The 27,761-nt window shown below is 47.0% G+C and overlaps 2 protein-coding genes across 2 annotated transcripts in view; one reads left to right on the forward strand and one right to left on the reverse strand.

Moving 5' to 3' along the window:
• Window positions 1-13,443: 13,443 nt before the first annotated feature.
• On the forward strand, window positions 13,444-19,417 carry Fitm2 (fat storage inducing transmembrane protein 2). The gene is made up of 2 exons (XM_015480370.2): window positions 13,444-13,682; window positions 16,154-19,417. Exons 1-2 carry the CDS (start codon window positions 13,510-13,512, stop codon window positions 16,767-16,769), a joined length of 789 nt encoding a protein of 262 aa, XP_015335856.1. The 5' UTR covers window positions 13,444-13,509; the 3' UTR covers window positions 16,770-19,417.
• Window positions 19,418-21,641: 2,224 nt separating this feature from the next.
• The window catches only part of Gdap1l1 (ganglioside induced differentiation associated protein 1 like 1), a 29,134-nt gene continuing 23,014 nt past the window's right edge, over window positions 21,642-27,761 (reverse strand). The window contains exon 7 of the transcript XR_007350432.1: window positions 21,642-26,662. The gene's annotated coding sequence lies outside the window, so the exon portion shown is untranslated. The remainder of the gene's footprint in view (window positions 26,663-27,761) is intronic.

Raw genomic sequence — 27,761 nt, forward strand, 5'->3', positions numbered from 1 at the left:
TCAGAGTGCTCTACACTAACACATCCACCTCTTCTCTCTCTCTCTCTCTCTCTCTCTCTCTCTCCTCCCCCTCCTTCTTTCTCTCTCTCTCTCTCTCTCTCTCTCAATTTTGACATAGCATCTTATTAAATTGCTTAGGGCTTGACTACATTGCTGAGGTTGGCCTGGAACTTGTGATTCTCCTGCCTCAGCCTCCCAAGTCACTGGGATTCCGGCATGAGCTATTTTTAAATGGCTTTTTTTTTGGGGTGGGGGGGGTAACCAGAGATTGAACTCAGGGCACTCGACCACATCACCAGTCCTATTTTGTATTTTATTTAGAGACAGGGTCTCACGGAGTTGCTTAGCACCTGGTATTGCTGAGGCTGGCTTTGAACTTGCAATCCTCCGGTCTCAGCCTCCTAAACCACCGGAATTACAGGTGTGCGCCAAGCACAAATATGTGACTTCCTTAAGCAAAGAACGTGAACATCCTCTGCACCACCAAAAGCCCTCTGTCTCAATGCCCTCCCTCTGACCTTTCAGGCAGCCACCATCCTAAGGCTGGGGTGTGTCCCAGTCTTGTGTCTCTTTCTGATTTTACCCACACTCCTTCAGGCAGCAGAAGTTCTCTCCCCCCAGGCCTTGGTCCTATGACTGTCTGAGATAGAAGTCATCATAGGGGTGCAGAAGACATGGCCAGAGGAGGAAGCAGAAAGCTCTTGAAGGGGCTATGCAGGGTTGGGGGAAGCCCTTCTGCCATTGTCCCTGTAACCTGCAGAGGAGCGAAGCTGCGTCCCTGCTTTGCAGCGCCTGTCCTGCTGACCTGACCCTGTGCCCAGGTGGACTCAGATGACGGGACACCTGGGCTTGTGTGTGTTGGGGGCACAGCCTGTGGCTGTAGCCTCTCCACTGAGGCAGGCAGCCAGCCTCCCCTTTGGCAGACAAAAGCTTTGCTCAGCTGCCTCCCTCCAGGGAGTGTCTAGCCATCCCCGAGGGCCAGAAATAGTGGTGGTCAGAAGTTGATAATGAGGGAGGTATTACCTAGGAGAGCTCAGAGGGAAAGACTTGTCACCGGCATGAAGAGTGCTGCTTGCTGGCCAGGAGCTATGGACAACGAGAGAGCCGCTTGCTGGGACAATTCCTGGGCTGCCTCACCCCCTCCCAGTCTGTAGCTCCAGCCAACAAAAGCCACCTGATGGTTGCTCTTCCTGGGATGATGCTTCCTACTGGTCCTGTGGCTGATCCCCAGCCCCAGTCCTTCAGACTAGGAGTTCTTCCCTGGGCCTTCCTCCCCTCCATCCTCCAAGGCCCCAAGCATCCTCTACCAAACCATCAGCATTCCAATGCAGCACCTTTCACAGCCATTTGTAATCTTGGGAACGCCTTAAGATTAAAGAAATAATAATTTCATAGGCTTTTTTGTTGTTGTTGTTGTTTGGGTTTTTTTGGCAGTACTAGGGATTGAACCCTGGGAGCTCTACCACTGAACTGGATCTCCAGCCCTTTTTATTTTTTAATTTGAGTCAGGGTCTCCCTAAAATGTCCAGGCTGGCCTTGAACTTGTGACCCTCCTGCCTCAGCCTTCAGAGTCGCTGGGATTATAGGCATGTATCATCACACCTGGCTTCATAGTTATTATTTTCTGTTATTTCTCTTCTGTTCACAAAGAAACCAAATGTAAAAATCATTCCCTTTAGATAAGGGTAGTTATAAGGTCCTTGCTTAGCATCTGATGGCCATCTTAAGTGACAGCCGCCATTTTAAAGAAAAAGTTTCACTTTCCCACCCAAAGGTGTTTCTGAGAAAGGCTCACCACTCCCTCACACCAACCCAAGCCTTAACGGCTTCCAAAGGGACAGAAGATCCTACCCAGGACTGCTTCTCCTTTGACCCAGCAGATGAGCCCCTGCCATACCACGATTCTCTTTCTAATGAAGCCTCCACTGCAACTGTCCCCTCCGCCCCTCTGCCCTTCTCTCTTTCCGCCACATGCTAATGGGGGTGGGGTACTACCCAACCCAACCCGCATCTCTGTGACCTGTACACGAGGTGGCTGGGGTAGATGGTGTAATCGGGTTCATGTGCCTTTCTCTTTGTCAGATCTTTCACAGATAGAAAAGCGTCTGGGGTCCTACACTTCAAGTCCCACCACATATGACAAAGAGTTTCAGTATCTGACTCAATTATATGATTTGACTTTCCATGATGTCCATATGATCTTACCTAACACCCTTCTGCCTGAGGAGAGCAGGTGAGTTTGGGAGCAAGCTAGAAATTATGCTGCTGAGGCACATCTGACCTCCCCTGCCCATCCGATTGGCACTGAAGCACTCCCTGACAAGGACCCCAGTTGGGATGCTAATTTGCCTGGAGGAGTAACTAGTAGAAACCAATCCATTACTTGCCTCATGGCAGGACTTAGAAAGGCAGCCCACAGGCCATCAATTATGAAAGGCTCCAGTAAATCTCCCAAGATCAGAATGAAAACCCTTTAACATTTTTAGACCTTCTGACCAAGGCTGTATTACAATATACTAAACTGGACCCTGAGGCTCCAGATGGGAGACATTTACTAATGACCTACTTTTTCTCCCAGAGTGTCCCTGATATTAAGGCCCTTCTAGACAGGGGCTCCTAACTCCACAAGCTGAGGTTCTAGGAATGGCCTTTAAGGTGTATAACGAGAGAGACGAGAAGCAGAAACATCAGATGCTCACTCAAGCCGTCCATCCGGCCTTAGCATCTGTCCCTGGTTCCACTGGCCCACAGAACAATCTCTCGGGACCACCCGGACCCTGTTTTAAATGTGGTCAGACAGGTCATTGGGCTTGTACATGTTCTAAGCCTCGCAAGCTTCTGGGCCTTTGTTCTAAATGCCATCAGAAAGGACACTGGACCATTAACTGTCCCCAAGCCCATGGCGACCCCCAGCCATCTGGCCCTTCTGGTTCCCCTTTCCAACTCTGCAGAGGAGTGACAAGGCCCAGGTCCCCATCACCTGATCACTACCATCGCTTGGCGGGATATTTCTGCATATTTCAGGTAGTCCTGTCTCCTTCCTCCTAGACACTGGGGCTACAAACTCAGTCTTCAAGGAGTTCTGGGGGCCTACTACTTGTTCTATGACCATTATTGATGGGGTAGAGGGCAAACCTTACCAACTCTTACAGATACCTCGCCTTGCTTGCTTTTGGCTCTAATTTTTATCCACTCCTTTTTGGTCATTCCACAGTGCCCTATTGCCCTTTGGGGAAGGGACAGCCTCACAAAATTGGGGGCTACGCTTTCCTTCTCCCCTCATATATGCTTCCATCCAGACTCGCCTGCCGCTCCCCTGATCCTCACCCTTACCTTAAGACCATCCACTATTCCGTCTGCCAGTGCCTCCCATTACCCGCTTCCGAGGTGCACCCTACTGTCTGGGCTGTTTCAAGTCCTTCCATCGCCTCACACCACGAGCCCATTCACATCCGTCTCAAAGACCCCCTCTGGCCCAATCACAATACCTGCTCTTTCAACAAGAACTCCTAGGCTTACAGCCTATCATTCAAGACTTCTTATGAAAGGGAATCCTTAGAACTATTCATTCCTCTTATAACACCCCCATCTTGGCAGTGAAAAAGCCTAATGGTTCCTTCTGCTTGGTCCAAGACCTCTGTTTCACCAACTCTGCAGTTGTCCCAATCAATCCTTATACCCTTCTCTCCACCATTCCTTCTGGGACCTCTTCTCAGTACTAGACCTGAAAGATGCCTTCTTCTCTATTCCCCTCCATTCTGATTCTTAAGACATTTTTGCCTTTACATGGACAGACCCTGAGTCTTATCACTCCACTCAGCTACGTGGACAGTTCTCCCCAAGGGTTCCGAGACAGCCCTTATATATTCGAACAGGCCTTGGCTAAGGACCTAGCAACCCTACATTTCACTCAGTCTATGGTGCTACAGTATGCTGATGACCTCCTTCTTTGCAGTCCCCACTTTGAGGTCAGTCATCAGGACACCTGTAAACTTCTTAACTGCCTTTCTGCCTGTGACTATAGGGTTTCTCCATCCAAGGTAAAGCTTTCCTTGGCAATGGTAACATACCTAGGCCTCCTCCTGACCCTATCCACAAAGCTATTATCATTGATAGAAAGGGCCTTATCTCTAATATACCAACACCCTCTACTAAGGAAGAAATCTCTCCTTTCTAGATATGGCAGGATTCCTCAGAGCTTGGATTCCTAACTACTCTATACTGGGGCTAAGCCTTTATATCATGCGGCCCGGGCCCACTCTCTGAACCCCTCTTGCACTCTGTTACAAAGCCCTTCACCAGGCTCCAGCAGACCCTCCTCCAGGCCCCTGCTCTCCATCTCCCTGATCTCACAAGCCCATTTCACTTTTATGTGTCTGAAAAGCAGGGATTTGCTCTAGGGATCCTCAGACACAAGCTTGGACACACAACCTTTGCCCCTGTGGCTTATCTATCAAAGGGTCTTGACCCTACTATTCAGGGATGGGCCCCTTGCCTACCAACATTGGCCGTAGCCTCTCTACTCATTAATGAGTCAAAGAAACTCATCTCTGGGGCCCCACTCACCATCCTGGCTCCCCATCACCTAAAGGAACTCCTCACCTACAAGGGCTTACCTTCCCTATCCCCCTGTTGCCTTTTATCTCTACAGGTTTCCCTGGTGGAAGATCCCACTCTCACTTTCCACACGTGCTCACTTTTAAACCCTGCTACTCTCTTCCCTGCTCCTCAGGACTCTTCCACCTCTTCTCTTACCCATTCATGCACTGAAACTCTGGAGGAGCTTCTTCCACATCCCTCCCACACACAGGAAGGCCCCTTGCTCCAGGCAACCTGCACATGGTTCACAGATGGCTCCTCCTTCTTTCAGGAGGGAGTTCGTGGGGCAGGGTGTGCTACAGTCTCTCTAACCTTGGTTGTGGATGCAGCTCCCCTCCCCAGGAATACATCCAAATCAGCAGGCTGAACTGGTTGCCCTCATCAGAGCCTTCACTTTGGCAAAAAGAGCCTCCCTCAATATCTACACTGACTCTAAATATGCTTTCCACATACTTCTCTCCCACCCTGTTATTTGGAAGGAGCATGGATTCCTTACCACCAAGGGAACTTCAATTACTAATGCCCCCTTTATCTCCGATCTCCTTCAGATGTCATTGGAATCTCACATTGTAAATCCCATCAGACTGAGGTGAGGGCCGCTGCCCTTGGAGAGCCTACTCCACCTGTGGTCCTCTGTCTTGCTAGTCCTCTGATGGACTCTTCCCTACCTGACACCCAACAGATGCTTACCTTCCTTCACAACCTCTTTCACCCTAACACCACATCTTTAAAACAATTTCTCACTTCCCACCTTAAACTCTCTCCAGAGGACATACAATCTCTCTCTACCCTCTCTACCTCCTGTGAAATCTGCCCCCAAACCAATCCCACCTCCAATCTACACCCACCTGCCTTCCATTTATACCAGGCAAGAGGACATCTCCCCTGCTCTGATAGGCAGCTGGATTTCACCCATATACCCCTGGTCAAATGGTACAAATTTCTCTTGGAACATGTCGACACCCTCTCGGGATGGGTCAACACATTCTTCTCCCATTTAAACTCCCTCCTCGCCCCAGTCTGATAATGGTCTTGAATTTACTTCCCATGTTTCACGTTCTGTAGCTAAGGCACCCAACATCTCCTGGTGTTTTCATATCCCCTAGCATCTCCAGTCCTCTGGCAAGGTGGAACTTACCAACCAGACATTGAAGAACTTTCTCACTAAACTGTTCCTTGAATTACTTTTAGATTGGACTAAACTCCTTTCCTTGGCTCTTCTTAGGTTACGAGCCCTCCCAAAGAAGCCATTCAACATCTCCTTTTTTAAGCTCTTATATGGATGGCCTAGCTCCCTGCTCAGCTCACCACCCCTGATTCTCCACTACCCCTTGCTCCTCATCTTTTCTGGCCCCTTCTTGCATACATTAGGAACCTTCTTTAATACAGTAATGCTGTTCTGGCAAAGCCCAGTTCTGCCTCTTCCCCTTCTCCCACTCTGTCTCCTGGTGACCTGGTACTTTTTAACCTCCACCCCCAACAGGCCTCCCTCCTCCTCTCCACAAAATGGACTGGACCCTATCGGGTCATTCTTACCACCCCCTGGATGGCCCGCCTTGAGGGCATCCCATATTGGGTTCATAACTTCCATTTAAAACGGTTTTCTCTGCCCTTTTATACAGTGACACCCACAGGCCCTCCCAAGCTGCGTTTCTCCAAGGCCGGAACCCCCAATCTTCCTTCAGTCTCTGAGGACCACGAGGACACTGCAGAACCATGAGTACCATCCTTCCTTTTTTCATTTTTGCCCTCCTCCCTCATCCTGCACTCACCTCCCAGGGGGACCATTCCCAGGAATTGCCATTCTGATTTCTAGGAGACTGACAGCAACTTGCTCAAACCATACTAACCATACAGTCCCAGCTTGATTCTTTAGCTGCTGTGGTTCTGCAGAATCAAAGGGGTCTTGGTTTTTTTATGGCCGAAAAAGGTGGACTTTGTCTGTACTACAGGAGGAATGCTATATTTATGTCAATTAATCTGGTATACTAAAGGACAAGATAGAACAACTCCAACAGGACCTTGAACATCGGAAACAACAGCTTTTCTCTACTGAAGGATGGCAGCCAAGTAACTCCCTTCTCCCTTGGGCACTTCCTTTCCTGACCCCTCTCCTTGTCATAGGCCTTCTGTTAATGCTTGCCCTCTGCACCATTAGACTGGTTCAAGACCAGATCCAAAAAATCTCTAGCCAAACTATAAACCAGATTTTGTTACAGGAATACCAATCTCTCACCAAAAATTGGGCCACCAGGGACAGTGTTCCACCACCAATCAACCTCTGTCATCCTTCCAGTCATATCCTGCGCCCCTAATAAGGGATTCAAATTCTGCCCCTTCCCAGCAGGAAGTAGTTATAGAAGATTGACCTACATCCCTGTTCCCTAATGGCCCAGTAAAAACAAAAAAAGGAGGGGGATATAAGGTCCTTGCTTAGCACCTGGATGGCCATCTTAAGTGACAGTTTCCATTTTAAGGAAAAAGTTTCACTTTCCAGCCCAAGGGCATTTCTGACAAGGGCTCACCACTCCCTCACACCAACCCAACCCTTAACCGCCCACATTAGCACCCGCCCAGCTCTGATTCCTGAGCCTCCCCCATAAAAGTCCCAGAACTCAAGCCTGTTTTGCCTCTCTCTCCTACAGAGAGATGGCCTTTATTTGTCAGCTCTGACTGGTCTTGTGTGTGTCTCTGCCTGGTCTCCGTCTTTCATTTCTCCCTTACCTGTCTCTTGACTCTCACTTTCCCTTCAGTAGTAGTGATGATATTTTAGGCTGGGGGAACAACTTAGTGGTAAAATGTATTTGCATGCTTGAGGCTCTAGGTTTGAGCCCCAGCACTAATGATAATAGTAATACTTCTTTAATTTACTCAAAAACATGTTTGTGTGTGTGCTTGGTCAGTGTCAGAACCCACCTGAGACACTTAGGATGCACCAATGAACAAAACAGACAACATTCGCTACCCTCAAGTGGGAGAAATGGAAAATGAACTATTAAGTAAGTTGAAGTGTAATCTTTGATGGAGACTGCTAATCCATAGAGAGATTATAGTTTTTTCCATTGAACCAAGTGACACAGATCAATTTACTTTAAAACAGACCAAAATCACCATCAAAATAAAGATCTCTTTTCCAATGGAGACACTCTCATTTTTTGGTATTCTATCTAAAAGAGTTTAATCCCCATATAAATTATGAGTATCATGATGTAATGTGGTTATGAAGAATGAAAATTACTTATGCAAAGGTAGCATACACTTAATTTCCTTTGACTTTAGTCATATATATATTTTCTAAATGTCCAACCTTGCTAAAATGTAATCTGACCTCAGATGATTTCCATGCAATCCTTCCTGAGTTTGGTTGTCTTTCTGTGCCTAGCTTGTTTTACTTAGCATGATGTTCTCCAATTCCATTGAAGTTGTCACAAAGGCCAGAATCTCTTTTTAAAGACTGAATAATATTTCACTATGTAGATAAGTCACATTTTCTCTATCCCATCACAGACATTTGGATTGATTCCACAACTTGGCCATTGTGAATAATGATGTAATGAGCACAGGAGAGCAAACATCTTACATTGATTATACAACTTCTGGATTACTGAATTACGTGGTAATGTTTTTTTGCTTTTTTTGTTTTTTGTTTTTTGGTACTGAGGATTGAACTCAGGGGCACTTGCCCACTGAGCCACATTCCCAGCCCTATTTTGTTTATTTCCAGGGTTTCACTGAGTTGCTTTGAACTCACAATCTTCCCGCCTCAGCTTCCCGAGCCACCGCACCCAGTGGTAATTTTATTTTTAATAAAATACAAACATAAACTTTTTCCATACTAGCTCTACTAATTTACATTTCTATCAGTTTTGTACAAGGATTCCTTTTTATTTACACCAACACCCATGTCTTATCTTTTTGATGACAGTCATCTGACATGTAATATTTCCTTGTGGTTATAATTTGCATTTCCCCCAATGAATGATGGTGTTGAGAATCTTTACATATATCTGTGGACATGTGTGTGTCTGCATTTGAAAAAATGTTTATTCAGTTCCATTGTACATTTTCAAATGAGATGGTTTCCTTTCTGTAGCGTGGTTGAGTTTCTTACATATTTGGGGTATTAACCCCCTCTCAGATACATGACTCGCAAATATTCTCTCTCATTCTTCAGGTTGCTTCTTCACTCCGCTGTTTACTTTGCTGTGCAGAAACTTTTTAGTTTGATGTAATGCGATTTGTTTATTTTTGTTTTTGTTGCTTGCATTTTTTTTTTAAATATTTATTTATTTATTTATTTTGGTTCTTGGCGGACACAACATCTTTGTTTGTATGTGGTGCTGAGGATCGAACCCGGGCCGCACGCATGCCAGGCAAGCGCACTACCACTTGAGCCACATCCCCAGCCCTGTTGCTTGCACTTTTAAGATCCAATCTTGAAAATAATTGCCCAAACCAATAGCGTATAGTTTTGCCCTTTATTTTCTTCTAAGAGCTTTATAGTTTCAGGCCTTATGTTTAAATTTTTAATCCATTTGAGATGATTTTTGTTTATAGTGTGAGGTAAGGGTTCAATTATATTCTACTGCATATGGATATCCAATTTTCCTGACATCGTTTGGAAAAAAATTGTCCTTTTCCAGTATTTTCTTGGTAACTTTGTTGATGATTAATTGACTATATACATATGGGGGTTCATTTCTGAGCTCTCTATTCTGTTCATTTGGTCAAGATGTCTATTTTTATATCAGTACTGTGCTGTTTTAGCTACTACCACTTTGTCAAGTAGGGTGATGAATCCAGCTTTGTTTATTTGGCTCATGATTGCATTGGCTATTTAAAGTTTTGTTGTTTTTTTTTCCTATGGTTCCACATGGACTTTAGGGTTTGTTTTTTTTTTTTTCTCAAATTTCTATGAAAAAGACATTGGAATTTTGATAGGGATTACATTGTATTTGTAGATCACTTTGAGTAGTATCAGTATTTCAATGATATTAATTGTTCCAATCCATGAACATGGGATACCAATCCATTTATTTGTGCAGAGACAATATTACTTTTTTAAAAAATTTTATTTTGTAGCTGTAGATGGACAGATGCTTTTATTTTATTTGTTTATTTTTATGTGGTACTGAGGATCCAACCCAGTGCCTCACACATGCAAGGCAAGCGCTCCACCACTGAGCCACAACCCCAGCCCCAGAGACAACACTTCTAACAAGCATTTGTAGAATCAACAAATGAAGGATGAAAATCAACAATTAGGTGATACCATTGAGGTCTCAGGCGGGGAGAAGCCCAATATTTGTGGTCTTCCGTCTCCCTCTGGTGGAGAAGGGAAAGGGTATCATTCTCTGATGCCTTAAAATTTCCTAATTTGCATTTTTCAAATTATACTATGAATGTATGAAATAAATTAAGTGAATAATGACCAGCATTTTAAAAAATTAAACCGAGTTTATGATTGGGTAGAAATGATCAGAGTGCTTTACACATGACAGTGCTTTACACATGTCTTGAACTGTCATGAAGCTCTATCTATAACTAAATATCTATTGACATATATAATCATTTATATGCTACATATATTTTTATGTGTGTACTAGATTACAAACAATGATCTGGTGGTAAATGTTACTTGTTCTGTAGGGGAACGTGTATAAGTATATATATAGGCTTATTGTAAATTTTTCTCAATATAAAGAATGTGTAGCACATGATTTACAAGTTATAAATATATAATGCTCTGTTGCAAATATAATTAATTGATTTCACAGAATGCTTTTATTGATTTTTGCTGGACTCTTCTATCTATAGCCAACATATGATTTCAGCTCAACCACGTTTTGACAAACGGAGTTGCAATCAATGTATACATTAAAGCCTTAATTTGTGGACTTGCCAATTTCCTTAGTGTAAATACTCCTACTCAGTCTGATTTTAAGGTACCAATGTGATATCACAGAGGAGAAGAGTTATACAGGAGCGTTCTGTGCAGATAAGACAAATGTAAGCAACCTCAAGAACATGGGTGATAGGCAGGGACACTGGTATACACCTATAATCCCAGCTACTCAGGTGGTTGAGGCAGAAAGATCTCAAGTTCAAGGCAAACCTAAGCAATTTAGCAAGACCTTGTCTCAAAATTAAAAAGAAGAAGGAGAATGAGGAGGAGGGCAGGAGGAGGAGGGGTCAGGGGAAAGCTGGGATGTAGCTCAATGGTTGAGCAGCTCTGGTTTCAATCCCCAGGACTGCAAAAAAAAACAAACAAAACATAGATAATAATAACATAATAAAATAATTAGGCAGTGATGGGGTTTAGATATTTATTTTCAGTTCATTAGTTTATATAATAGAATTCTTTATATGGCTGTGTTTAACAATCATTTTTGCAAAAGTTCTGAAAATTTAACACCCAGCTCTCTCAGGCCTATATGAACTGGCTCTCTAAGGGATTATCACTGGACTCCAAACATATATATGTATTTCCTAATGGGGGTTGAATTTTAAAAAATATATATGAGAACTGCTCTAGAGACCTTCAACAATTCTTTAGGACCAAGTTCAAACCTGTCTTCAATAATCTCCAGGAAGGAAGCTGCATTGTTTCCAATGAAACAAACCCATTTCCTTTCTTTAGAAATGCAAATCCCAGCCCGAACTTTCAGGAGGTACCTTTTTGATGGCCCTCTGGATGCTGTCTAGCATTTCTGTTCACCCAGCCCTCTTTTCCCATTGAGTCAGGGGATCAGCATCTGGATTTCCACTAGGGGAACCACCCAGTTATTAAGGTAGAGCTGCCACTCAAACAAACCCAGCCTCCCTCCCTTTTCCCATTATGGTGTATGCTACTGAAAGTCATGGTAAGCTGCACCGGCCAATCTTAAGGAGATGGAGATGGTTTCAACTTCTATTTACAAGCTGCCTTCACAAACAACAAAAAGTCAAATTAGTATAATTATCCCTGTATTTTCTTTTTTAAACCTAGCTATTTGAAGGCCCAGAAATATCTTGCCATATAAGAACCCCAATCAGATAAATGCAATTTACAGACATGAAGATCATCTTAGGATGGGTTTTAAGGAATTATTACTTTTAGTTTCATTAATTATTGATTCTCTGTATGAGATACTTCAAAAATCAGTCCATGATAGGCATAAATCAGACATTATTTCCCAAAGTATGGTAGCTGTCCTTGGCATATGGACATGAGATAATTTTAGTCTGTTAGCAATGATAATATTTCTCTCTCTCTCTCTCTCTCTCTCTCTCTTTTGGTATTGGGGATTGAACCCAGGGGCACTCAATCACTGAGCCACAGCCCCAACTCTTTTTTGTATTTTATTTAGAGACAGGGTCTCACTGAGCTGTTTAGGGCCTTGCTAAGTGACTGAGGCTGGGTTTGTACTCACAATCCTCCTGCCTCAGCCTCCTGAGCCATTGGGATTACAGGGATGTGCCACTGTGCCTGGATAACAATGATAACATTTCAATAGAAAGGTTTTCTTTGAATGGAAGAAATATAACTGGCACATCGAATCCATGACTACCTGGATAGTTTTCTTGGGAGGGTATTCAGTAGGTATGCACATTTTAAATGTGTATTGTTTAAAAAATATTAATTAAATAACAGAATTTATGGTATATAGACATAGTAAAAGTAGGCAGGAATAGGTCAAATGATGACCCCCCCACCACACAAAAGATATGTCCTAGTTCTAATGACTGGTGCCTAGGAATGTGACCTTCCTTGGAAATAGTCTTTGCAGGTATAAGTAAATTAAGGATCTCAGTGGATTTAGGATGGGGCCTCTTCAATGACAACAGAGGGGACACACAGACATGGGGATACATGTGCAGGAAGATGGAGGCCTGACAGTAGGATGCAGTTATAAGCCGAGGGTCGCCAAGGACTGCCACGGAGAGAGGTATGGGGGTTCTCCCCCACTGTCTCCAGGACGAATCTACCCTGGCAACACCTTGGACTTCTGGCTTCCAGAAACATGAAAGAAAAAATTCCTTTGTTTTAAACCAACACATTTATGGTGATTTATATGGTTGCCACAGACCACTTATACAGGGGCCAAGGAAGGACTCAAGTTTGGGAAACCCTTTCATAGACACCCAGCTTGACAGGGGACTGAGTGACTGGGTCTCTCAAACCCTCATGTGGGGCTGGGGTTAGAGCTCAGTTGGTAGAGTGCTTGTCTCCCATCCACAAGGCCCTGGGTTCAATCCTCAGCACCACAAAAACAAAACAAACCCCACAAAACCTTCATGTGCTCTCCATTAACCCTTGCCATCCAGTATTTTCACTCAGTACGCACAGCTATTTTATTTTACCATACGATTATGCACAGCTATTTTAAATGAAAGTACATTTAATAACTTAAATTTCAAATTTAATAATTATTTTATGGATTTACTTTCCAGTAAAGTGTCATCTCATGTCTCCACACCTGGACCGCCAAAAAGAACCCCTAAGTTCATTAACCAGTCTCAGGGAAAGATAGATCCTCTCTTCTCCATGTGACAGATGAAAAAAATGAAGCTCAGAGAGAGGAGATGTCTCCAAGTCTCCAAGAGAGGCTAAATGGTGCTGTGACCACTGTTCCAGTTCCTACTGGGCTCTATCTGTTCTATCCCAGCCTCCAGCAAATAATCTCACAGGCGCTTTTTCCCAGACCAGAGCAAGCGCAGCCTGTAGGAGGAGCAGGGAGCGCGGCACCGCAGAGAAGCACGCTGCAGAGGTCGCCTGTGGTCACCAGAGGGAGCGCGCGGGCTCCTTACAGTGAAATCCACAGTCAGCGCGCATGCGCTCGAAAGGAGGCGGCCGCGCCGGCCCTGGCGAAGGGTAAGACGGTGGCCGAGAGGGCACCGAGAGGCGGACGGTGGCCGTCGAGGTCCGGCATGGAGCACCTGGAGCGCTGCGCGTGGTTTCTCCGCGGAACGCTGGTGCGGGCTGCGGTGCGGCGCTACCTGCCGTGGGCGCTGGTGACTTCCATGGTGGCGGGCTCCCTCCTCAAGGAGCTCTCCCCGCTGCCCGAGAGTTTCCTCAGCAACAAACGCAACGTCCTCAACGTGTGAGTGCACCCCGGGTCCTCCTGGCCACGCCATAGCCTGCCGGCCAGCGCCCGAGAAGCCGGGGTCAGCGGGCCGGGCGGACCAGTCGTGGGAAGAGAGAACCTTACCGTCGTGACAGCAGCGCTGCGCGCGTGTCACGACTCAGGGACCCCGGAATAGCCAGTGTTATTAGCACTTCGTGTTGGCAGGTTCAGGTTGACAGCCCGGGTCTGACCGGCAGGCAGGGACGGACAGGGGCGAGGGTGCCCGTGGGGGGCGTGCTGAGTGGGATGGGGCGATGGACCAGCCCGTGTCGCTGTTGCCCCCACCTCCTCTTGGCGTCGGGAGCTGTCCCCTGCCCTGTTTGGGAGATGCCTGCCTGTGCCTGTATGTCAGACCCCGCTCCTCCATCCTATGTCAGATCTCCCCTGTGACAAAGTCCTAGCACCATTATTTTAAAAGACGCCCCCCTCCCCCCAACAACTTTGAGAGCCTGTCCCCAGCCTGCGACAGAATCCCCACTCCAAGAGACTGGCCCCGGGAAAGTAAACCTCTGGTCTATGACCTTTCTCCTGGATCTCCTTGGACCTTCTCAGCCATCCAGAGTGGATGGCCAGTGGCCCAGAAAAGCTGTCCCAGCTGAGCTGTTGGGGGACATCTCCTTAACTCCACCACCCACTTCTTTACTTTTTTTTTTTTTTTTTAAGACAACCAGAATGTAAGTTTATTGCACAAAAACATGGAGTAATGGAAGGGCTGGGGCTCAGTGGTAGAGCACTTTGCCTGGCCTGCGTCTCCCTTAATGTGAGCCTAATTCTTCAGGATTGTCTTCAGCATCCCCTGAGACTCAGCCCAACTTTGTCCATTTCAAACCCTGGTTTTCTTCCCAGGCAGCTTCATATGCCTGACAGGTCTTGGCTCTGGCAAGTCCATCCTTATCGGTGCCAGTGAAGATTTTACTGACAGGCCCTTGTGTGTCTGAGAAACCACTGGAACCTAGGAAAGGGGCATTCTGTCCTTGGCCCACCATTTGTCCTCACCCATTCTTGGTGGCTGGGCTAAGAATAGGTGGTGAGAGTGGTAGAAGCCTCCAGTCTCATTCCTGTGTTCCCACAGCTAGTCCTCGGGCCATTCACCTTTCATGGGCACAGGGGAGCTAGACAAGGCAGCTGCTGCTTTATCTGACCTGGATGAACTGGGAGCCAAGCAGCCTGGCACACGAGTCCCTGTTGTTTGGGGGTAGCCATGGATTCCTAGTTTGGAATTAGTGTTCCAAACTAGGAGAGCTAGTATTGAATCATGGGATCTGGAAGCAATTTTGAAAACCATTTAAGCTCTGCTTAAAAGCCATGGAAACAAGTAGTAACAAGTGAAGTCAGCAGGATTTGAACCCGGGTCTTTTAGCTTGAAGGAAAGCTCTTTGTTCCATGACTTCTTCTGCAGTTCAGGAAGGAACAGTGGTGTGGCAGGGGAGCATGGGCTTCTAGACTGGCAAAGCACGGTTTGAGTTGTGCTCTTTTGTTCATAAAATGAGACAAATGACATCTTCCTCCCAAGGTGATTGTGAGTCTTCTGTAGAAAGTGAACGTGGGGGCTGGGGTTGTAGCTTGGTGGTAGAACGCTTGCCTAGCTTGTGTGAGAACCGGGTTTGATCCCAGCACCATGGTGGGAGGGGGAGAAAGGAAAGAGAGTGAACGTGTATGAAAGCTCCATTTGGTAGATGCTCAATTACTATTGTTTCCATGAGCAAATAATATAATGCTAAAAATCATAGACCCAGAATTTTTTTTTTTTCTCAGCTGTACTGGGATTCAAACACACAACCTTGAACATTCTAGACCAGCATTCTACCACCGAGCTATATCCCCAGCCCTGTTCTTCTTTTTTCCTTTTTTTTTTTTTAAGGCAGGGTCTCACCGTGTTACCCAGGCTGGCCTTAAACTGAAATCCTTCTTCCTCAGACATTTTGAGTAGCTGGAATTATTGGCATGTGCCCCTACAAGCAGCTCAGGCCCCACTCTACCAGTTACAACCTCCACTGTGTGGTACTGGGTTTGGATTCAGGGGCACTCTACCACTAAGCTACATCCAGCACTCCTCCTTTTTTTCTTTGAGACAGAGCCTCGCTGAGTTGCCAAGGCTGACCTCAAACTTGCATTCCTCCTATGTCAGCCTCCCAAGTCGCTGGGATTACAGGTGTATGCCACCTGATTTACATGCCTGATTTACAACCTCCAATTTGGAATGACGCTCCCTGTGCCTCAGTTTCTTTAAGTACAAAATGGAGCCCCTAATAACACAGACTTAAATAGTTAAAAGTCCTTAGTAAGGGGGGCATATAGGAAGCACTGGCAACGCGAGAGCTGTTAGGGTCTGTAGCGTTGATCATCTTTTCTCACTCAGCCTCCCTTGGGAGTGAGGGCGCCTGAGTCATGACTTTGTTTCCTCCCCACCATGGCCCTTCTTCATCTCCACTTTCCTCCTCTGTCAGGTATTTTGTCAAACTGGCCTGGGCTTGGACATTCTGTCTCCTCCTGCCCTTCATTGCTCTCACCAACTACCACCTGACAGGCAAGGCCGGCGTGGTCCTGCGGCGACTGAGCACTCTACTCGTGGGCACGGCCATCTGGTACGTCTGCACAGCCCTGTTCTCCAACATCGAGCACTACACAGGCAGCTGCTACCAGTCGCCGGCCCTGGAGGGGGTCCGAGAGGAGCATCGAAGCAAGCAGCAGTGCCACAGGGAAGGAGGCTTCTGGCACGGCTTTGACATCTCAGGCCACTCCTTCCTGCTGACCTTCTGTGCCCTCATGATTGTGGAGGAGATGGCCGTGCTGCACGAGGTGAAGACGGACCGAAGCCACTGCCTCCACACGGCCATCACCACCCTGGTGGTCGCCCTGGGCTTCTTGACCTTCATCTGGGTGTGGATGTTTCTGTGCACAGCCGTCTATTTCCATGACTTGTCCCAGAAGGTGTTTGGTACCTTGTTTGGTTTGCTGGGCTGGTATGGGACATATGGGTTTTGGTATCTGAAATCCTTCTCCCCTGGACTTCCTCCCCAGAGCTCTAGCTTGAATTTGAAGCAAGACAGTTACAAGAAATAAGAGAGGAAACAAAAGGGGACAGCAGGACGACAGATAATGTATTTCCCACTTATTTGGTTAGTTATGAGCTGAATTCTGGATCCCTTTTCAGACAGGATGTTTGCAGGCAGTTGTGGGTGGAGAGGTGGATGAGTCTGGGGAGTGAGTTTAGTCCTCAGACTCTTCTTGGTGACATTGCCTATATCACAAACATCACTGTTCCCACCAGGCACTTTTCACCCGTGGAAAGACTTGACTTTAACCTGAAACACCCCCTTTGTCTCTGAGGGGGTAGGTAGGCCCTGAAAAGACAGAATCAGTACGGCCTCCCTGGCATGGCCCAAGGGGAGGCAGAGCTCCGGTCCTGTGCTGCCATCTCCCAGAGTTGAATTGTCCTTTGACTTAAGTGGCTGTTAGAGCCGTTGTTGCAACAGTATTCCTCCCTGTAGATTTGGCAGAAGCATCTCTTCCCATCAGGTTCTTCATAAAACACCCCAGTCCCCGAAAGACACTCGGTGGCAGCTGTTTGTTTCCTCCTTGGAATGTTGAGTATTGCAGCCGGCTGTGCTCAGCCACCAAAATCAGTCCCTTAAAACACAGTGCCTGTGCCACTGAGTATTGGGTGATTTTTGTGTCACAAACAATGATATTTTTCTGTTCATTGTCTATTGTTATGTTGGGTTTTGGAGCAATACGGTCATGTTTTTTTCTCTTTTGAGTGAATGCTTTATAGTTTTTAATAACAACTATGACATTTGTTCTTTGTCAACAAAACTCCTGAAAACAACTCACAGTTCAGTACTGTGCTTTTGGTATGTGTAGATTGTTTTGAGGAGTCTTTTTAGAACACTAATTTACTTTTTATAAACCAAATTCTTGGCTTTAGAGGAATTACACCTCGTGAGGTTGTTTCCTCTGTTAAGAATAAAACCGGAAAGCTGGCATTTTAATAATCTGATGGATTTTAAGCTGAGTCAGAATAGTTTAGTAAAATGTGTATTTGTACTGAAACCTTCCTGACCAGGTATCAGGTGTAGACTGAAGAGTGCTTCAGGGTCATACATAAGAGCATTGGTCCCTGTACTGTGCCCAGGGCACTTTTACCTTTGGATAAGATGGGGATAATTCGAAAGTGAAATAAAACTCTCCCTCCGCTGGCCAGCAGCCAGGCCGTTGGCAAAGACATCTCTACACTTGGTGGCCTGACGTTGGCCCCACCTCCTCTTCCTTGCACCATCAATGAAACACAAAACCTGGGCCCGATCCAGGACCTTTCCTCTCCTCTTTTCCAGCCTTGTCATTCTGTGGCCTTCACTGTGAGAGTGCTGGGAAAAGTCAGAAAACCTTTCACTGCATCTCACAGGGCACAGGTCCACAAGATGTCCTCTCTTCCAGACTGTCTCCTCTGGCCTTTCAAACCAAGCCCTGCCTTCTGGTTGATGGCCTGAGGCGTGGAGCCAGATAATAGCATTAACTTAAGCTCTCCCCGCCTGGCTTACTTAGCTCAGGCTTTGGTGGTAAGGAGCTTGGTCGATCTTCAGGGTAAATCTTTTTATATAAAGATATTTAAAATATGTCTTTCGTATCCCATTTTGCTGTGGGTCAGCTTTATTGATAAAAACGTGAGACGTACCATGTTGTCCCCAAAGGGGAAGAAATGCACAGTGAGGCATCACTACAGTGCTTTGGCTAGATGGGCTCACCGTGGGAATGACCTATTCCACCCTTGGGGTTTCCATCCATAAACCGGGGGTGGAGTGGGCCTGAGGTCAGTTGCAGGCGCATGTCCAGGGATTGAGTCTTTCCTAAGCTTCATGTTCAGCACCAAAGGGGACTAAGTGGAGGGTGACTTCAGAAGTTCATTTTTCTCACGAGGTCTGGTGCAGGCTTAACACTAAATTAAGTACAAGGGGGACTGTCAGTTACCTGGCCTGCTGTGTGCATCCGGCTTCCACCATTTATTCATTCTTAGTGCTTTTTCTTTTTTTCTGTGGTGCCAAGGATGGAACCAGAGCCTCACGTGTGCTAGACAAGTGCTCTGCCTCTGAGCTGCGCCCTGGTCCCTCAGCACCCTTGCCTTTTCCTCGGGAGCATGTGCACTCTCACCATGTGACACACTAAGGCATGATAAGAGTTTGGGCCCAGGCAAAGGTCAGGTGTGGGCTCGTATCTTAGCATCACCCCCAGAAGCTGTGACTATGCGCAAGCCTCGTCTTCCCCACTGGGAAAGTGGAGATGATGCTGTTGGGATTATGGGAAATGATGCCTATAAAGTGCTGAGCATCTGTTCTTAGCAGTTGAAAATCTCCATCCTCCTTTTTCTTGACAGCCTTTGGAATATTCTGGTTTCTTTATGGAAGGCAGAGGAACTGACATTTTTGGGGGGCAACTTGGAGTCTGGGTCTCAGGTTGAATATCTCATATCTTTTGAGAAGTGTCTGTTGTCCTCAGGTGCTGGACAAGAGGCTCTGAGGGTATCTCTGATGGCAGAGTTCTGCCGTGCTTATCTGGCCTCTCTGGAGGTTCCTTCCCTGGCCCTCATTTCCCGTGCGTCTGTCATGTCTGGGTACCAGATTATGTTTAGAGAATGGCTCTTGCCACTGTTATGTACACACGGATCTGTGTGTAAACAAGCAAATTAAAGTAAACTGGAGATAATGACATCCGCATTCCAGTGTTTTGTGTGTTACTTTCTCATATCCGTAAGGAAGCCTGCAGCCCAGCAAACCTGAGAGCACTATATGAAAGACAGTCTGCCTGTCTCTTTTCTTTCTTTCCTTCCCCCCACCCCGCTCTTTAATTCCTTACTTCTTTCTTGGATTGAACCCAGTGATGCCCTAATTATGAGCTATATATGCAGCCCCTTTTGATTTTTATTTTAAGACAGGGTCTCATTAAGTTGCTGAGGGTGGCCTCAAACTTGGGATCCTCCTGCCTCAGCCTCCCAAGTCACTTTGATTACACCTCCTCGAGCATCAGTGATTCTTTCTTGGGTCTCTCTCTCTCCCCCTCATCCTCTGTCTGTCCATCTCCCTCTCCCCCACCATGTATGTGTGTGTGTGTGTGTGTAGTATTTCATGGCAATAGTTACTCTCATCTCATTTTTTTTCACCTACATCTTGTGTGTGTGTGTGTGTGTGTGTGTGTCTTAGCCTGCCTTACTCCTTTCTGTGTCTTACTATCCTGAGTTCTGTGTCAGCTGCACTTGGGCGGCATCCCCTTGGCAAAGGAGAGCTAGGCCTCCTGGGAGGAAGGCTGAAGAGCAGTTACAAAGTTCACGTGGGTGGGGTCGTCTTCACAAGTGCTCTGTGGCCCTGGAGGGAGGCCTCCGCACAGGTGAGAGTTTCCTGGGCCTTTTAGGGCCCCGCTCACCTCACTTAGCAGCCTGACCTGCTTGGCACTTCCAGGTAGTGTGTGATGAAAGTTCAGTGCCTCTAGGATCAGCGTCTCCTCACCCTGGAGGACTTCCTGTTCACGTTCCTTCAGCAGCTCTGCAGAAGTGTTTTTGTTTTCAGTACTAGGGATTGAACCTAGGGGTACTCTACCATTGAGCTACCCCTAAACCTTTTGATTTTTTATTTTGAGACAGGGTCTTACTAAGTTTCCTAGGCTGGCCTCCAACTTGCAATCCTCCTGCTTCAGCCTCTCAAGTCTACTGAGATTATAGGTGTGCGCCATCATGCCCTGCTAAAAACCCTCTTGAATCAACTCCCTCCCTGGTGGAGTTAATGCTCTAAAGTCACTGTGGCTTCAGCTACTGGGTTTGCAAAGGTGGATTTGACACATCTGCATTTAAGGAATTGTCACTCTCACAGAGAAGACCCAGGCCCATCATAGACTGCTCTGAGTGCTGGAGCAAGGTCAGGGCCTGGGAACACAGAGCAGGAAGCAGCCAGTTGCCCCAGAGAATCAGGGAGTATTTCCACAGAGGGTAGTGGTTCTTTGGGGTCTTGAAGGATAAAGAGGAGTTGGAACAGTTTGGCAGGGAAGTGAATCCAAGGCAGTGGGGCCAACACACAAGGTCATGCTGATAGTCCATGGGTTAATTTATTCAGGTTTCCCTTTCCAAGGCGAACTCAACTTTCTTGTCATTTTCTAAAGCCCCTGAGATTGGAAGGAAGACTTATAGGCCTGTCATTGGCGGCTACAGATGTGCGTAGCTGCAATCTAAAGAACTCTCAGCCAGAAGTTAGAATACCTGGTGTGGACTGGATTCTGCCACTGCTTTTTCTGCTCTTCTGTGTGACCTTGAACTAATCACTCAGTATCTCTGGGACTCAGTTTCCTCACGTGATGAGCTCTGGGTGGTCTGGGCTGTCTCATCAACCCTTCTACCCTGTCCCTCTGTTTCTCTGTTCTGCGTGATAAATAGTTCTTTCAAAGCTGATTATGGCTTTTATTTTAGGAAACAACAGGAAAGAAGCTGCCCCCTCAGGGCTGAGGGGGCAGCTCCTTTCCTGGTGAGTGACAAGAGAGCACACTTCTGGGTGCAGTGTGTCACCACTCTGCTCCTCCTCCTCTGTACGACACCCTAGGGTAGTTCGGGCCTGGTCACATGGGTTCATATGGGCTTACTGCACTTGGGGAACCAAACCTAATTCCCAAAGGGATGAGCTGCAGAGGTCATTTAAAAACTCTCCAAAATCAAAACATTTTTGATCACTATCGAGATGGTAGTTAAGAGAAACCCCTATGGTTTAGACATCATTAGGAATTGTCCCCGCAACCTCTGACAGTTCTGACAGCACCTGGGGAGTTTTACAGTTGAACACCCAGCACAGAGAACAGTGCCCTCCCGCTGCAGGGGATGCGGGTGGAAGCCTGGTACCTCCTGTTTAGACGGTGACCTGGTGGAAACCAAACTGAAAACGCACAGACCCAACAACCTCAGTGTAGGGGTTTGCACTACAGAAATGTGTACAGAAAGATTTTTATTATAGTTGCTGCAAGAGTGAAAACTTGTCAAAACCCAAATGACAGTTACATAAATTATATCAGTTACATAAATTATAGTAACTCTGTGAGTCACATAATGCAGTTGCTACCAAGAATGAGTGACGTCCTAGCTAGCCTGAGTCTGGAGCGGAAGATCTGGGCTCGTGCTGACTATAACTCGCAGCTGTGTGTCCTCAACCAGGTCGGCTCTGAGCCCCTGCTTCGGGCGTGTAAGGTGGGGTTCACGGTGCCTCTCCTCACTCATCAGTCACCCAGTAGTTGGGGAGCACCCAGTGTTCTAGTTTCTGTGTTAGGCGAGGGGGGGAGTGCAGCATTAACTCAGACTCCGACCTGCCTCCATGGGTTGCAGTTCAACCACATTCAGACAATGAAATCGCCACATCAGACAGTGTGCAGAGCATCAGAAGCAGTGTTTCCCCAATGGACCCTGACATTTTCACAGCTCAGACAGAGACAATTACATAAAGCATTTAGGAAAGTAAAAGGACCAAGGAGGTTAACAGGCTGCCTGGTTTCCAATCCTAACCCTAACATCCACACTGGCTGTGCACCCTTGAGCAAGCACCTAACCTCTCTGGGTCTCAGTTTCTTCATCTGTAAAATGAGGGATGGTACCTACATTGAAGTGTTGTGGGGATTAAAGCTTGTGAGGTGCTTAGAACAGGACCTTGTGTGGGAGGACAACACGAGGGTCGTCCAGGGTGTGGTAGGTCCTAGTGTGTCACCAGTAGCATAACTTACTTTACCAGGAGAAAGAAAACCCACCACGAGCGCGTTTTCAGTTCACAGAGGTGCTGTTGAACAGGTAAGGCTGTGTCCCTGTGCTCCGGCGTGGCCCCGGAGCACCTCAGACTCTGCCTTCTGGTTTCCAGGTTAACGAAGTTACTGGAGAGGGAGGGAGCCATTTTCCAGGACAGCTGAAAGAAAGAGCCTTGAACTGGTGGCGTCCTTCTGGCCAAGGTGAAGTAGGTCCCGGTGCTGTCTGAGGTGCTGTCCACCCAGGGAACTACGGGCTGCCCACCGCTGGCCCCAGGATGCTTCCTCCGGGGCCCTGGGCGGGGAGCCTTATCACAGAGCCCTGCCACCCGCTGCCTTCTCTGCCAGGTGTGCCACCCAGTGTCTGAGCTTCTGAGGTCGCCGAGTGCTTAGGAGGTAAGTGGGTGGGGGAGTGTGGGAACCTCCATGATTAGATCTTAATTTCTGGAACAAAGTCATTTGGGGCCTGCCCGAGACAGCTGCGTGTTCCCACTGGCACCCCTTGCACCTGCCCTGGCTTCCGCCTGCACTTCCTGAGCGTACTTCATCTGCCAGGCACCTCTTGCTGCTGGGGACTGATGCAGGGTGAGCGGCGGGGGCATAAACCAGCTCTCCTGAACTGACCTGGACTGGAAACCAAGAAGCCTGCGTTCAATTCCTCAGCGCGTGACCCTGGGCAAAGCAGTTAGCCTCTCTGATTTGTTACTCAACTACAAAATGAGAATACTTTCTGTCTCACTAGTCACTGTTTGGCCTAATGCAATCACAGATGGGAAAATAAGCTTTGAGATATCAGACACCCATGAGACCTGCTTAGTATCGAAGAGATTTATCTTTGCTTAATGACTCTCTCTCTCAGGGGCAGACCCTCTAACAACTAAATTTCCTCAATAACCCTGAAATTTCTCCATGTCATCAATCTAATGCAACATGAATAAGATTAACAACTGGTGTTTGTTCTTGATTATTTTTAGTCTGATGCTTGACATTTTAATGTATCACCTCACCTGTGGTTCCCTCCAATACAGACCAAGAGAAAATAGCTGGGACTTTGGCTATCTGACTTCATAGCCCAGTTCTGCCAGTATATTAGTCAGCTACTGCTCTAATACTGCTTGGTAATAACACATCTCCCAACAGACTTACTGACTTACAGCAAATGCAGGTCAACTCTGCTACTATGGGCTGCCCTCAGCTGTTGAGCTCTGCTGCAGCTTGGGGGGCGGCTCTGCCTGGCTGTAAGCCACAAGATAGGCTCAGTCCTGTTTTGCTAGTTTCGTTCTGGCATCCAGAAAAAAGGGCAGCAACTACTTAGGGGCATGCTCCCCTTTTGATGGTTGCTGGTACCCATGTCCAAGCTGAGCCACATAGCACATTTAAAACCTCTGCCCACTGGATATGGTGGTGCATGCCTGTAATCCCAGTGACTCAGGAGGCTGAGGCAGGAGGATCGCAAGTTCAAAGCCAGCTTTAGCTATTTAGGGAGGCCTTAAGCAACTTAGCAAGACCCTGTCTCAAAACAAACAATAAAAAGGGCTGAGGATGTGGCTCAGTGGTTAAGTTATATCCTTTCACCAATATTCCACTAACACAAGAAGGTCACCCGGAAAAACCAGGCTTGATGGGGCAGGGAATAAACTCCACCCACAGTGAGAGGGGCTGAAGTTTCATGTCAAAGGCTGTGGCTATGCAATGCTGTTGGGAAGACCCATAGTATAATCTACTACTAGAACCATGAGTTCTTGAATTCTGAGTCTTCATTTCATCAATGAAAAACAATTATCCATGCTTCTTAGGGTTTGAAATTATGCATATTTCCTAGTACTTAATGAATGGCAGCTGTTAGTGTCACCAGCTCCATTTCAGAGATGAGAAAACTGAGGCCCTTAGGCAGTGTGGGCCCAGGTTGCTAGAGAAGAGCCAGATAGGACTTTGGGGATATGCTGGAGTGACCTGGGTCATCAAGTCTGTAACTTTGGCAATAAGAAACCAACAAACAGAAGAAACTATGACCTTCAGCAGCCCTTACTGTCCTCCCAGCAGGAATTCTTCAGGGAATGTCAGAGAAGCCTTTCTTTTATTTTTTTCTCTTTTGGGAGGATGGGGTCTCACTATGTTGCCCAAGCTGGTCTCCAGCTCCTGGGTTCAAGTGATCCTCCCCCTTCAGCCTCCAAGTGGCTGGGACTACAGGTGTGCCCCACCTCGCCCAGCTAACAGTGTAAACTCAGGAGCCCCTGTTGCCATAGTCCGGAGTGCTGTTGCCCATCTTCCTGACTAGAGAACTCCAATAGCCACCTGCTGTCACCTCTGCATCCCCCATGGCCCAGCAGCCCATGAATTTAGAGTAAATACCTGTCGACACCCTAGATTTCCTCCATGATATTCTCAGAGACAGAATGAGACCAGGGAAAGGACTCCTGGTTCTAGCTCTGTGGCAGTGGGGTCCTGACTCAACCACCCGCCATCTCATGCAGGATCCTGGTTTCCCCATATGTGGAACCAGCAGATGGCAGTCTTGCTGTCCGCCAGCCTGGGCTTCCTCTGCACCCACCAACCTTTCCAGCAGTCTTCTTTTTCAGTTACTCCTATGTCAGAGGCTGCTAGCTGTCCCTGAAATCTCTTCTCTTCTTCCTCACTGATTGGCTGCCCAACCAGAGGCAACACATGCCCATGCACACGTGTTTCTTTGAATTATTTGCTGAATAACCCAGAATTCTGCCAGTTTTGAATGGGTCCCAATGCAATTCAGGCTGCGGTGCAAGATACTCTGTCAATGGAGCCTGTGACCCAGCACATCCAATGAATGGTGCCTCAGTTGTCTCTGAAACAGGCACATGGCATTGAGCTTCCAGCAAGTCCCAGTCGGAAAATCTCAGCATACCCCACAATTTCCTCTTCTGCAAATGATAATTGATTGTCCTTTTAAGAAATAGCATCTGGCTTCCTTCTGGGCCCTGTAGAGACTGAACTCCTGCCCACGAGACACCAAGTGCTATGCAACCTGGCTGAGCACTCAGTCACGATTTGGGTGTCATCTGACCTGTCAAGCCAAGACATGCATGTACAGCAGCATTTTACCAAGTGAAAGTGATAGCACAATGCCATCTGTTCTGCCACATTGCTGCCTCTTCCTCAATCAGTACCCAAGGTCTTGTGGTGAAGTCCCTGTGGTCAGTTGATGGAGGAAGAAAAAACTCGGGCCTGGTGCCAGGTGGAAGTGGATGGTTATAGCACTGCAGGGTGCCCTGGAAGACACTGCAGAAGGCAAATAGCTTCCAAGAACACAGGTCCAAGCCTGTGTTCGACCTGTGGTCGACCACTTTTCAAGTGGAGACAGAAGTCCGACATATGAACCTACATATGCATGGGATAGAGGGTTTGGCTGGATGATCAGGAACATGGAAAGAAAAGATTGCAGGATTGGTAATAAGGAGGTCTGTGGGAGAAGGCGTGTGCGCATAGAATGGGAGGGTAATGTGTCCTACGTGCATGTTCCCCCAAAGGTAGCCACTGCAGAGGAGGTCATGGGTCAATATACCAGGGGAAAAAATTCCTTGTTTTGTAGCTATTAGTCATTCTCTTTCCCCAGATACCCTTGTGCTTGTCCAATAGGTTCATGAGAACGGGCGTGGTCACTGAGTTATGGGTTATAAATGGTATAACACGGACTTCCTCTCGTAAAAAACCTATTTAGGGGGCTAGAGACATAGCTCAGTTGGTAGAGTGCTTTCCTCACATGCACAAGGCCCTGGGTTCGATCCCCAGCATCACACACATACATACACACACACAAAAAAAAAACCCTATTTAGTCAATATCACTGTTGAGTGCACAGATTGCCCAGAGTTATGATATGGAACCATTCATCACATTCATCTACGTGGAACCATTTCCATTATAGAGGAAGCAGCAGTTGGTCCTCACTGGCTCTCCATGTGGATTTGCCGTCTCTGACCACTACACACAAGGACATAGGATGTCTGGTCTCAGTCTTGGTATTCCATGTGACATTGCTTTGACCAAAGAATCGAGGTTACAGCAAGGGAAGAGCAGCAAAGGGGTCATACCAATGGAAACTTCTGGTCTTGTCATGTCCTTACTCTTGTACCCAGAAGCAGCCAGATTCACAGAACATTGAAATGGGCTACTGAAGGCTCTGTTCCAATGCCGGCTGGGAGACGCTGCAGGGCTGGAGCATTGACCTGCAGGGGGCGGTAGAAACTGCACTTCAACCTGTCATGGTCCTGGTTTCTCCTCAGCTGAGTAACACAGGGCCAGCAGGGCCAGGGTAGAAGAGGGAGTAGTGACTCCACTGTCACACATAGTGCTTTCCATCCCTGAAACTGTGGGTCTTGGCCACTTAGAGATGATAAGTACCAAGGACAGAACGTTTCTGTTGGGGAACACATCAGTGGTTCCGTTGCTTGGCCATTTGGAGCCCCTCCTACATTGAAACTCCAGGCAAAGAGGTGTCACCTCCCAGGGTGTGGAGCTCCACCTGATTACCAAGGCATGCTGGGCTTCTCTACAAATGCTAGCATGGAAGCTATGTATGGAGATGGGGTTCTAGGTACCCTACAAAACCTTCACATCTAATGGTAAAAGATGGTTAGACCACAGTAACCCAAGGGCCACCAAAAGTTAGAGTCATTTCACCAGGCAGACTTCACCAACCAGCAGAGCACTGTTTGAGGCAAAGAGAACAAACATAGAGTAGCCGGGGAGAAAAGAGAAATTGTAAATATCAACAATGGCCTTGGGATCAGTTTCAGAAGGGCGGCAGTTGTGAGGATTTTCTTTGCTTGTATGTGCACACTGTGTCACGGGAATGCTAGTGACAGCTGAATTTGGTCTGTAAGTTATAGTTCAGTGAGGCTCGAGTGTGATCTCTAGACCTGGAGAGAGTGTGCGTGTCCCCATTTCACAAGGGCAGTGGATCCTGCTAGGAGAGTAGGCTGCTGTTCTTCTTGAGTGGAGGTTGCATTGCAAGTGAGGAGGCTCTGCATGTCTGGGTAGCCCAGTGGGACACACAGTACCAGAGTGTCCAGGGTCTCCAAGATCCACCATTGACCTGTCTTAGATCTGGCTATTTTTAAACGGGCAGATTCTTACCATCTTCTTTCAATATAAAACTATATTCCACAAATTATTATCCCCGCTTAATTCTTTGGGCATTTTAATACGTTTTCCACTTAGAAATTGGTGTGGGGATGTGCCCTGGGTGCCCGCTGAAGGTTAATGTAGGCAAATGTTTGTGAGCAGGCTCTTAAACTGGGAAGTGCTGTGCCTAAGCAAGGAGTG

The sequence above is a fragment of the Marmota marmota genome, unplaced genomic scaffold (assembly GCF_001458135.2).
Source record: "Marmota marmota marmota unplaced genomic scaffold, marMar, whole genome shotgun sequence".
Lineage (NCBI taxonomy): Eukaryota > Metazoa > Chordata > Mammalia > Rodentia > Sciuridae > Marmota > Marmota marmota.

Coding starts and splice junctions, on each gene's coding strand:
- Fitm2 (XM_015480370.2), top strand. CDS start 13,510: ATGGAGCACCTGGAGCGCTGCGCGTGGTTTCTCCGCGGAACGCTGGTG. Junction 13,683..16,153: donor AAACGCAACGTCCTCAACGT/GTGAGTGCACCC, acceptor CTCCTCTGTCAG/GTATTTTGTCAAACTGGCCT.